General features: G+C 45.8%; 1 protein-coding gene across 8 annotated transcripts in view; it reads right to left on the reverse strand.

Moving 5' to 3' along the window:
* The window catches only part of caskin2 (CASK interacting protein 2), a 78,661-nt gene that overhangs the window by 14,369 nt on the left and 51,805 nt on the right, over nt 1-12,487 (reverse strand). For all 8 annotated transcript variants that reach the window (XM_031834640.1, XM_031834644.1, XM_031834643.1 and 5 more), the window contains exons 6-9: nt 11,387-11,482; nt 8,242-8,372; nt 1,338-1,446; nt 987-1,095 (exon numbers count right to left, since the gene is read on the reverse strand). In XM_031834640.1, coding sequence (XP_031690500.1) covers nt 987-1,095; nt 1,338-1,446; nt 8,242-8,372; nt 11,387-11,482 — 445 coding nt within the window. The remainder of the gene's footprint in view (nt 1-986; nt 1,096-1,337; nt 1,447-8,241; nt 8,373-11,386; nt 11,483-12,487) is intronic.

Here is a 12,487-nt window from a genome sequence, read left to right on the forward strand (position 1 = left end):
TAGGTCGCACACACACACGCACCCACACACCTAGTCTTTTGGATGTGTGTGTGCGCACGTGAGAGTGTGTGTGAGCTGATAGGGTTATGTAACCTGTACTCCATGAGGTTAAACACAGCTGCTTGGTGAATTACAGCTTAGAGCATTTCATATCCCTCAGTCTCTCCTCTGGGCCTCTCTCGCTATAGGAACGTCTGCACTGGCTCTGTCTCAGTCAGTCTCCTCTCCCAACACACACACCTCTGAACATACTGTCCTGCAGAACTCAAACTGCAAGAGAATGCAAGAGTCGCTTCACTACACAAAAGCACAAAGAAATAAATCTGCTAGCAGGAATCTATGCTGACATTTTTTTCCATTTTTGCGGCTAAATAGATTTTTTTAACACACAAATACATTTAGGAACACAATAAAAGTATTTGAGGAAGATAGTTTTTATAAGAAATTACCAAAAGTGAAAGAATAAAATGTTTTTGTGGTGTTCCATGCTCAAGCAAGTACAATGTACCGTCAAATATTTTAGCCACTTAGGGGAGACAAAAATGTTCAGCTGCCCCTTTAAGGGTAACAGTGAGACTGGCATGTCTGTCTGGGAGAGATGAGATTCTCCCGTGTCTCTTCACTAGCAGTTGAGTTGAGCGAGCTCAAACAAGCTAACATAAAAACAACCTAGCATGTGAACAAAATTATATCCATAGCCAAGAAACACAAGGACAAAGTCACTCAAGTAGACTCTATGGCTACACACTTCTAAAACAGCCAACATACTTAGAAAATAACTACAGCAGCAATTTATATGCTATAAATCCAAACTCATACTTGACTTTTTCAGTCTGTGAGTAAAAAGGTGGCACTGTAGAGCCCTGGTTCGAGGACAATAAAGCAGGTGGAAAACAGAATGAGAGATAAAGACTGCCAAAGAATGATACTTCATGGGATAATGTCCTGTCCCAGTGTATTCCAGTGATGACTGGTGCTCTGTTCACCTCGTAGGAGCTGCTTGATATCCTTGCTGGCGTGAGAGGTGGTGAACTGGTTCACCATGTCCAGGGCTGTCTGGTTGTACGTGTTACGGATGTTCACGTCTATACCAGCCTGGCAAAACCACACACAAAGTTATTGTCAATCAGATGTGCACTGAAACACAGCAACACATTCAACATCAATGTTCTCAAGTCTAATGCAGTCAACGGCAATGTATTGTACAGCCTATTCAATAAAACACTTCACTTACAATGGACAACATGTTACCAACTGTTAGTTGAATGTGGAAGAATAGTGATTGAATCAGACTAGTTAAAGACTAAGTGAGGTTGATGTCCCTCCAGGTGTCTTACCTCTAGCAGCTGTCTGACCACCTCCGTCTTGCCGTAGAGGGCAGCCTCGTGCAGGGCAGTGCCAGCCTTAGTGGCCCTGTTGATGTCGATGCCCGCTTTCAGCAGCAACCTGAACCAGAGAGGAACAACACAGTACTACTTTAGTACAGATTCAAGTTTACAAAGGCTGTTAACTCCAGGGTGAATTGTAAAGGTTCCGGCGAGGCAGAGCCATGGATGGAGCCAGCAGGACCAGATGCCAGGACAGTATATTATGTCAATGGCAGTGTTACAGTGACCCACCGTAGCTAGTCTGCTCAACATCCCACATCACATGAACTCACTGAGGTGCCAGGGGGAAATTTGGTGAATTCACACTCGATTCCAGCTGCACAGACACACACACACGCAGACACACACACACTCAAATATCCTGGTAGTGAACAAGGCAGTTAACCCACTGTTCCTAGGCCGTCATTGAAAACAAGAATTTGTTCTTAACTGACTTGCCTAGTTAAATAAAGGTTCAAATAAATAAAAAAGTAGACAAGTTAAACTTTAGGAATATTAGTGGGAATGTCAGAGCTCTTCTTGGAATGTACAGCATGGAAAGTTCACACACACACAAGGCAAGGGGAAGTGGGCATCCACACATGCAAAATGGTTTGGTAACTAACTAACTAACTAACTAACTAACTAACTAACTAACTAACGCAAACCCATAACCCCTGTCTTTCCATGGCATACCTGCTCATCAGCCAAACCAGAACCATACCACAACCACACCATCTCACAATGACCTCTGTCACAATCACACCTTTTATCTATAGTAACCCAAAATAACAATACAAGACTGATTCAGACAGTGGCAGTGATTTGCATCATCAGTTTGCCTCACCACTCACTTTAGTAAATAAGGCATCTAACAAGAAGTCACTTAGAGCGAGAGAGGGAGACAGAAAGAGGGATTTTTGGGGCTCAGTTGCCAAGCACAGAGCGATGACTCAGAAGACTGAGCCCTGGTAGAGGGGCCATGCTGGGGACAAAGACAGGAGAGACAGAGAGGAAGAATACCTCTCCCTTACGTGATCTTCATTATTCTCATCCTGTTACAGATACTGTGCTTCAGCATCTCTCACTCTCCCCCCTCCCCCTTGGCCCTGCGGCTGCTAAGCCCCGGGTCAGTGTGCTTGTTTCATTTCCCCTTAGAAACACAAAGGAGGGCAGGCTCATCAAAGTCTCTGTCCCTCTGGTGTGGCTGGATGCTGAAAGAGAGAACCCTATCCTGTTCTCCTCTCCTCCTTTGGGGCCGCACTGACTCAATAACCCACTGTTCATATCCCCCCTTTAATACCTCTATTATATGGATGTCTATGTGGGGCCAAAGTGGTGGAACCATGGGACCGGTTACAGCATGTATTGTGGTGACATAACCGTGTGATTGGACCACAGGGCATTGTTATGGAGTCATATGGTCCCTGGATCCCAGAAATCCTTGTGCCATGTTTGAATACACAGTTTCTCTCTTTCATTATCAATTGAAGCCAATGAAAGCCTTGATTGTTTCTTTGGTAAGGTGGTTTGGACCAGGGAGGTGTGTCAGAGAAAGGGCAGACCACCACACCACAAATAGGACTCCTTAACACTAGAACTGCTAAAGCAGTCATTGTCACTGCTCATTCATTGTATTTATTACTCTGCCATTTAAGTCATGCCCCCCTCAGTCCTTGACTTTTCGCAAATAACCCAGTGGGGCCTGCTGCACTCCTTCTCCCGACAGTGGGGCCTGCTCCACTCCTTCTCCCGACAGTGGGGCCTGCTCCACTCCTTCTCTCGACAGTGGGGCCTGCTCCACTCCTTCTCCCGACAGTGGGGCCTGCTCCACTCCTTCTCCCGACAGTGCGGCCTGCTCCACTCCTTCTCCCGACAGTGGGGCCTGCTCCACTCCTTCTCCCGACAGTGGGGCCTGCTCCACTCCTTCTCCCGACAGTGGGGCCTGCTCCACTCTTTCTCTCGACAGTGGGGCCTGCTCCACTCCTTCTCCCGACAGTGGGGCCTGCTCCACTCCTCCTCCCGACAGTGCGGCCTGCTCCACTCCTTCTCCCGACAGTGGGGCCTGCTCCACTCCTTCTCCCGACAGTGGGGCCTGCTCCACTCCTTCTCCCAACAGTGGGGCCTGCTCCACTCCTTCTCCCGACAGTGGGGCCTGCTCCACTCCTTCTCCCGACAGTGGGGCCTGCTCCACTCCTCCTCCCGACAGTGCGGCCTGCTCCACTCCTTCTCCCGACAGTGGGGCCTGCTCCACTCCTTCTCCCGACAGTGGGGCCTGCTCCACTCCTTCTCCCGACAGTGGGGCCTGCTCCACTCCTTCTCCCGACAGTGGGGCCTGCTCCACTCCTTCTCTCGACAGTTGAAGGTGCTGTCCCAGTTGATAATCACCTCAATAATTGCCTCAAAACTGAACCTAAACCGAAACTAATTTCACACATAACAGATTAAATAAATGAAGTAAAGTATGATAGGGAGAAAGGGGGAGGGGAAGAAAACCATGCATAATTATGTCATCACCAATTGTGAATTAAAAACAGGACAGGCCATCCTATTGTATTGATCTATTCTAATTAGAATCTTAAATGATATGTACTCTAAATCATTCCACTGAATCACAGCAGTCTTATCAGTCTACTCTGGGCTACTTGGGAGCAGGCTACACCGTGAGAGAGTGCGTAATGAACATTCTGAACGGCTTTCAATATTTGGGAGACCTTACATTGGCAAGGGGAGAAATGTCTCCAACTTCACTGTCATTGGCGAACAATTTGAAAACAAGTCTGGCTGGCACCATGAACAAAGTGAGACGGGAGCTCCCTACCTCTGCACAAAATAAGGCACCTGCTGTTGTACTCCTCAACAGTGCTGAAGAATGACAAGACAACGGAACCCAAAGAGAAAACCAGAGACTATTACGCACTACAACCAAACAAAGGTGTCAAAGTGTGTTAAGGCAGGTGAAATTTATGAAGATTTGAGTCAACTGTTGGGACAAGGGATAACAGTTAAATTAAGTCCAACTGATGGCATTGAAGATGCACACAATATAAGCGCGTGCTGACAATAACTGACTATTTTTGACTGCTGTCATATCAACACTTACATTTGAAGTTTACATACACCTTAGCCAAATACATTTAAAAACTCAGTTTTTCACAATTTATGACATTTAATCCAAGTAAAAATGTCCTGTCTTAGGTCAGTTAGGATCACCACTTTATTTTAAGAATGTGAAATGTCAGAATAATAGTAGAGAGAATGATTTATTTCAGCTTTTATGTCTTTCATCACATTCCTAGTGGGTCAGAAGTTTACATTCACTCAATTAGTATTTGGTAGCATTGCCTTTAAATTGTTTAAACATGCTTCCCACAATAAGTTTGGTGAATTTTGGCCCATTCCTCCTGACAGAGATGCTGTAACTGAGTCAGGTTTGTAGGCCTCCTTGCTTGCACACGCCTTTTCAGTTCTGCCCACAAATCTTCTATAGGATTGAGGTCAGGGCTTTGTGATGGCCACTCCAATACCTTGACTTTGTTGTCCTTAAGCCATTTTGCCACAACTTTGGGAGTATGCTTGAGGTCATTGTCCAATTGGAAGACCCATTTGCGACCAAGCTTTAACTTCCTGACTGATGTCTTGAGATTTTGCTTCAATATATCCACATCATTTTTCTCCCTCATGATGCCATCTATTTTGTGAAGTGCACCAGTCCGTCTTGCAGGAAAACACCCCCACAACAAGATGCTGCCACCCCCGTGATTCACGGTTGGGATGGTGTTCTTCGGCTTGCAAGCCTCCCCCTTTTCCTCAAAACATAACGATGGTCATTATGGCCAAACAGTTCTATTTTTGTTTCATCAGACCAGAGGACATTTCTCAAAAAAATACAATCTTTGTCCCCAAGTGCAGTTGCAAACCATAGTCTGGCTTTTTTATGGCGGTTTTGGAGCAGTGGCTTGTTCCTTGCTGAGCGACCTTTCAGGTTATGTCAATATAGGACTTGTTTTACTGTGGATATAGATACTTTTGTACCCATTTCCTCCAGCATCTTCACAAGGTCCTTTGTTGTTGTTCTGGATTGATTGATTTGCACTTTTCGCACCAAAGTACGTTCATCTCTAGGAGACAGAATGCGTCTCCTTCCTGAACGGTATTGATGGTTGCGTGATCCCATGGTGTTTATACTGGCATACTATTGTTTGTACAGATGCACGTGGTACCTTCAGGCATTGAACCAGACTTGTGGAGGTCTACAATGTTTTTTCTGAGGTCTTGGCTGATTTCTTTTGATTTTACCATGATGTCAAGCAAAGAGGCACTGAGTTTAAAGGTAGGTCTTGAAATACATCCACAGGTAAACCACCAATTGACTCAAATTACGTCAATTAGCCTATCAGAAGCTTCTAAAGCCATGACATCATGTTCTGGAATTTTCCAAGCAGTTTAAAGGCACAGTCAACTTAGTGTATGTAAACTTCTGACCCACTGGAATTGTGATACAGTGAATTATAAGTGAAATAATCTGTCTGTAAACAATTGTTGGAAAAATGACTTGTGTCATGCACAAAGTAGATGTCCTAACAGACTTGCCAAAACTATAGTTTGTTAACAAGAAATTTGTGGAATGGTTGAAAACGAGTTTTAATGACTCCAACCTAAGTGTATGTAAACTTCCGACTTCAACTGTATATTGATTATAATCCCACTGTTGCTTTTGCCTCGAATTGCACTATTTATCAAGGCCACTTCATGCTTATAATGATGTTTAGGTTACTGATGTTTCCATCATTTGACCGTGCATCATTTGACCATGCATATTGGTGGTTGGGGTATGTTTTGTGTACTTATAAAAATAAGCTGTTACCTTGTCCAACACATACACTTTCTGTTTCATAGTTGTAACAACTCCACTAAGGACATTTCTTGAACACTTGAATCATTTTTTTTTTTGACGTATAGCGTAAAGTAACATAAACTAATGAAAATGCTATGGAGTTCTTTGAAATAAAATAAAAATGGTATTCTAATGTTACCCAAGGCCGTCATAAACACAACCAAATTATTATGTTTGCGACAGCATATATAAAAAAGTATGAATTACACTGTTAGAATGTTGCAGTCAGAATGACTGCTCATTAGCTTGAATTAGAGGCCCAGCAGTTCTAGTGTTAACAGTCTGGTCCCAGCTACTACTGATAAATCAGCAGCCACATCTCACTGGCAGATCTGGGTCACATTGGCAGCACTGCAGCCTCACACCAGAGAGCCTCCCTCTCCGTCTCTCTCCAGTATCTTTCTGCATATCCATCTCTCTTGCTCTCTCAGCCTGGTGACAGACTGCTGCAGCTGTCAGTGAAACATGGGAACAGGGCTGCAGAGTAGACCCCCTCCTCCTCCCCTTCTCTATGGCAGGGCTCAGGGTGACCTGGGTGTCTGGTACTGGACTGTACCAGACAGACTCCGATGTAGGTCTCCATAGAGGTACTAGGGGATTGGGACTGTGGCCCCTGGTGGAGTGGACATTGGACAGGCCGTTTTATAGCCTCCCAGGTAGTCAGAGCAGAGATTGGGGTACTAAATATATGGCTAGATCCTCTTGAGAGAGAGAATAAACACATTCACACACCACAGTGTTCCAGAGCGAGGGTGTGGAGACAGAGCCATGTCTGGTGGTTCTTGTCTTGTCCATAGTACCATGGAGAGGAAGAGGAGGAGGGAAGGAGAGAGGGGCAGAGGGTAGACCCATGGGAACCATTTACTGTCCTGTTGAGTCTCCCAGCACACCAGTTCCAGATCAGTGACTTTGTTAACCTATCAGACCCCTGTCTACCTCAGAGTAGGTGTTCAATCACACAGAAAATGTACTGACCAACCATGATCAATCATAGCCTTTCATTTAGTATGGGACAAATTAGAGGAATGACAGGCAGAGGATTAAGACCCACAAGAAAAGATCAATCTATCAATGGGCAGTGTACACACAAATCATTATGGTCTGAATCGCAGCCTGGTGTACACACAAATCATTATGGTCTGAATCGCAGCCTGGTGTACACACAAATCATTATGGTCTGAATCGCAGCCTGGTGTACACACAAATCATTATGGTCTGAATCGCAGCCTGGTGTACACACAAATCATTATGGTCTGAATCGCAGCCTGGTGTACACACAAATTATTATGGTCTGAATCGCAGCCTGGTGTACACACAAATCAATATGGTCTGAATCGCAGCCTGGTGTACACACAAATCATTATGGTCTGAATCGCAGCCTGGTGTACACACAAATCATTATGGTCTGAATCGCAGCCTGGTGTACACACAAATCATTATGGTCTGAATCGCAGCCTGGTGTACACACAAATCATTATGGTCTGAATCGCAGCCTGGTGTACACACAAATTATTATGGTCTGAATCGCAGCCTGGTGTACACACAAATCAATATGGTCTGAATCGCAGCCTGGTGTACACACAAATCATTATGGTCTGAATCGCAGCCTGGTGTACACACAAATCATTATGGTCTGAATCGCAGCCTGGTGTACACACAAATCATTATGGTCTGAATCGCAGCCTGGTGTACACACAAATCATTATGGTCTGAATCGCAGCCTGGTGTACACACAAATCATTATGGTCTGAATCGCAGCCTGGTGTACACACAAATCATTATGGTCTGAATCGCAGCCTGGTGTACACACAAATCATTATGGTCTGAATCGCAGCCTGACAAACGTGTACACAAATCTGCATTAAAACTTGACATCATTGACATCAATGCATGATATATACAACACTTATTACACAATACGAGTTTTGCGTACGTTTCACAAGTTCAGATTGTGAAAAACAATAGGAAGTCTCTTACCGGATGATGTCCTTGTGTCCATTGCGTGCGGCGAGGTGCAGTGGAGTATTAAAGCCTGAGTCTGCAGGTTCCTTACTATTACCCTCTAACAGAGCCACCACCATGTTACTGCTCAACAACAGCTGAGCAACCTGACCTCATAAAGTCATGGAGAAAGGGAAATTGAAGGAGAGAGAGAGATAGAGAGAGAGAGAGAGAGAGAGAGGAAAGAGCGAGAGAAAGCGAGAGAGAGAGAAGAGAGTGAGAGAAAGCGAGAGAGAGAGAGAAGAGAGAACGAGAGAGAGAAGAGTGAGCGAGAGAGAGAGAAGAGAGAGCGAGAGAGAGAGAAGAGAGAGCGAGAGAGAAGAGAGAGCGAGAGAAAGCGAGAGAGAGAGAGAGAGAGCGAGAGAAAGTGAGAGAGAGAGAGAGAGCGAGAGAAAGCGAGAGAAAGCGAGAGAGAGAGAGAACGAGAGAGAGAAGAGAGAGCGAGAGAGAGAGAGAGAGAAGAGAGAGCGAGATAAAGCGAGAGAAGAGAGAGCGAGAGAGAGAGAGAGAAGAGAGAGCGAGAGAGAAGAGAAGCGAGAGAGAGAGAGAGAGAGAGAGAGAGAGAGAGAGAAAGAGAGAGCGAGAGAGAGAGAGAGAGAGAGAAGAGAGAGCGAGAGAAAGTGAGAGAGAGAGAGAGAAGAGAGAGCGAGAGAAAGCGAGAGAGAGAGAGAAGAGAGAGCGAGAGGAGGGGGGGGGGGGGGGGGAGGAGGGGTGATAAAGAAAAGACAGGGTGATGAGTACAGGCTTCAAACTGTTACCAACACATGTACATTTCATGCACTGTTAGGACAAGGGATAATGAACATACACAAGTCTGAAACATTTAGGAGTCCTGTGATTTGACATGGGAGGACCCACAGGTGAGTGTGAGGTAAAACAGGAGTGACCCAGTGGCATAAACAACCCCACACATCTGGCCCACACACTGGATGACACCTCAACACTCACTGACTGACTGCTGCTGCTGGGAGACTGGTCTGGGACAGAGGACAGGAGGAAACACAAAGGGACAGAGAGGGAAAAGGAGAGAGAGAAATAGAAATAGGGAGAGCCTCGCCACACCCTGGCACCCCAACACAGCAGCTGATGCCCATAAACACACTACACACACACACACGCACGTACGCACGCACGCACACACATACATACACACACACATACACACACACACACACACACACACACACACACACACACACACACATACACACACACACACATACACACACACATACACACACACACACACACACATACATACACACACACACACACACACACACATACACACACACACACACATACACACACACACGGTGGAGCCAGTGTCAGCATTCTAAAGATATCCCATTCTAAATCAATCCTGGGGGACAATAGTTACAGGCTAACTCTCTCAAGTCTCATTTAACAAACACACAAGCACAAACAAAGCTGCCCAGCAAACCTTCCAGTAATAGAAGTTACAGGCGGACTTGCCAATACTTCCTCTCCAGCCCACATCCAGATAAATAAGAATGAAAGACAAGGGGATTTTCCAGCCCAGTAGGAGAGGAGAGCAGCGTTCCCAATGAGTGTGTGTACTATTACTTCACCCTGGCTTGGTTCGGCTTCACACTGTCCTATCCAAACTAAACGCTGCTGCAGCACTATTTGGGACCAGGGACCTTGATTGAGGCAGCGCACAGAGTTTGAAATACACTCATATTGGCTTGGTGGTATTTGAATGGCTATAGGAACTGAAAAATTCATATTCAAACCTATTGTGCGGTCAGGGAGAGATGTCTCTAAAATTGTCAAACTGGTTTAATGATGCAGGCCTAAACTGCCCAATTCACCATTAAGTCATAGTAACCAAATGTACATTTGAGATGGAGAGAGTGTGACAATTGAGTGAGAATAACTGTGCTCAAGGGTGAAAGAAACAGAGAGAAATGGAGAGGAGAGAGGGAGAGAAATAGAGGAGAGAAATGTTGAGAGAAGAGAGGGAGAGAAAGAGAGGAGAGAAATGTTGAGAGAAGAGAGGGAGAGAAAGAGAGGAGAGAAATGTTGAGAGAAGAGAGGGAGAGAAAGAGAGGAGAGAAATGTTGAGAGAGAAGTAAATGTGCTCCAGTAAGAAAACCAGCATGCTCAAGGATGAGAGAGCCTGAAAGAAAGACAAAGTAAAGAGAGCAGAAGTGAGATGTATTTGATGGAAGAGGAGCAGTTGTGACAACGCAGCCCATCCCAGATCCAGAGGGGTTGTATCTGTCCAGCTGTGACCTCTGTCTAGACTAACACAGGCCATGAGTTACATCACTGCAGTCCATCCCAGATCCAGAGGGGTTGTATCTGTCCAGCTGTGACCTCTGTCTAGACTAACACAGGCCATGAGTTACATCACTGCAGCCCATCCCAGATCCAGAGGGGTTGTATCTGTCCAGCTGTGACCTCTGTCTAGACTAACACAGGCCATGAGTTACATCACTGCAGTCCATCCCAGATCCAGAGGGGTTGTATCTGTCCAGCTGTGACCTCTGTCTAGACTAACACAGGCCATGAGTTACATCACTGCAGCCCATCCCAGATCCAGAGGGGTTGTATCTGTCCAGCTGTGACCTCTGTCTAGACTAACACAGGCCATGAGTTACATCACTGCAGCCCATCCCAGATCCAGAGGGGTTGTATCTGTCCAGCTGTGACCTCTGTCTAGACTAACACAGGCCATGAGTTACATCACTGCAGCCCATCCCAGATCCAGAGGGGTTGTATCTGTCCAGCTGTGACCTCTGTCTAGGCTAACACAGGCCATGAGTTACATCACTGCAGCCCATCCCAGATCCAGAGGGGTTGTATCTGTCCAGCTGTGACCTCTGTCTAGACTAACACAGGCCATGAGTTACATCACTGCAGCCCATCCCAGATCCAGAGGGGTTGTATCTGTCCAGCTGTGATCTCTGTCTAGACTAACACAGGCCATGAGTTACATCACTGCAGCCCATCCCAGATCCAGAGGGGTTGTATCTGTCCAGCTGTGACCTCTGTCTAGACTAACACAGGCCATGAGTTACATCACTGCAGCCCCCCTGTCTGTCTCTGTGAGTCTGGGCCAGTGGTGGGGGAGGAGAAACACACACAGTCTTACCTTGACTCTACCGAACTCACAGGCCAGGTCTAGGGGGGTCTTCTTGGTTTTGTTGATCAGACAGGGGTTGGACTGGTGCTGCAGCAGCATCTCAGACTGAGAGAAACAGACAGGCAAGGAATCAACACACACACACACACACACATATTAACACACACACATACAAGATCAAATACCATATACACACTGTCACCGGGGCCATTAGGGGAGTAGGTTATGTTATGTGGATGTGGTCATGCAGATAACATTACAACACACATGAGATAGCCAGGGAGATGATGTCAGATGTTTCTATCAGCACCTGGTGCTGCCTGCCGTATCCAAGGACACAGAGTATTTGGTGAAAACAAGACAGTCCATTAGCCCTGGTCATTCTGCTCTGGGAATACATAGTAGACTACAGGACCGGAGGCTGTTACTATCAAATGGGACTTCATGGTCTGTGCAGATAAATGCTTTTCACACAAACTGTGGTCCTAAAAGGCTTACAAATCAATTAATGTGGCGTAACCTGAACACATCCTGACAATGCTTGTAGGATAGTTCCTGATCTATTTCCCAATTATTCGAATTCCATTTTGTTAGTTTTTTTCTTTGTGCTCAATGTGCAGTTTCTCTAAAGATAAATCAGATCAAAGCCGAACTGTGTAATGTAGTAGGGAGTTGTAGGCAGGCCAATATTCTACATAGTTCAGCACAGGAAATGTGGGTAGTTAACTACAATGACCATAATCCATTGCATGCATACTTGTCCCATCTGTGTGGGGCATACACAGAGGGAGCGCGTGATTTAGAGCAGTTGCGCGAGGTATCTCTACCTGAAAACGCACCATCTATCATCATGGGACTTTTATTCATTGTTTTATTCTGTGTTGTTAAAGCGAAAACCATAAATCGGACCGAAACCAAACTGACTTATCACTCAGCACTACAGGGGGTGAGACGGGGACGGACTGACGGACGGGGGTTAGTAACAAAGACAAGGTTCCTAATCCCCCCTAAACCTGATCACCTGACTCCCCATCATTACCCCCTCAAACCCTACAAATCCAATAACCCTCATCCTGCCTCGTTCTTCTCTCTCCCTCTTCAATCCAATCA

The sequence above is a fragment of the Oncorhynchus kisutch genome, linkage group LG10 (genome assembly GCF_002021735.2).
Source record: "Oncorhynchus kisutch isolate 150728-3 linkage group LG10, Okis_V2, whole genome shotgun sequence".
In the NCBI taxonomy this organism is placed as follows: Eukaryota; Metazoa; Chordata; class Actinopteri; order Salmoniformes; family Salmonidae; genus Oncorhynchus; species Oncorhynchus kisutch.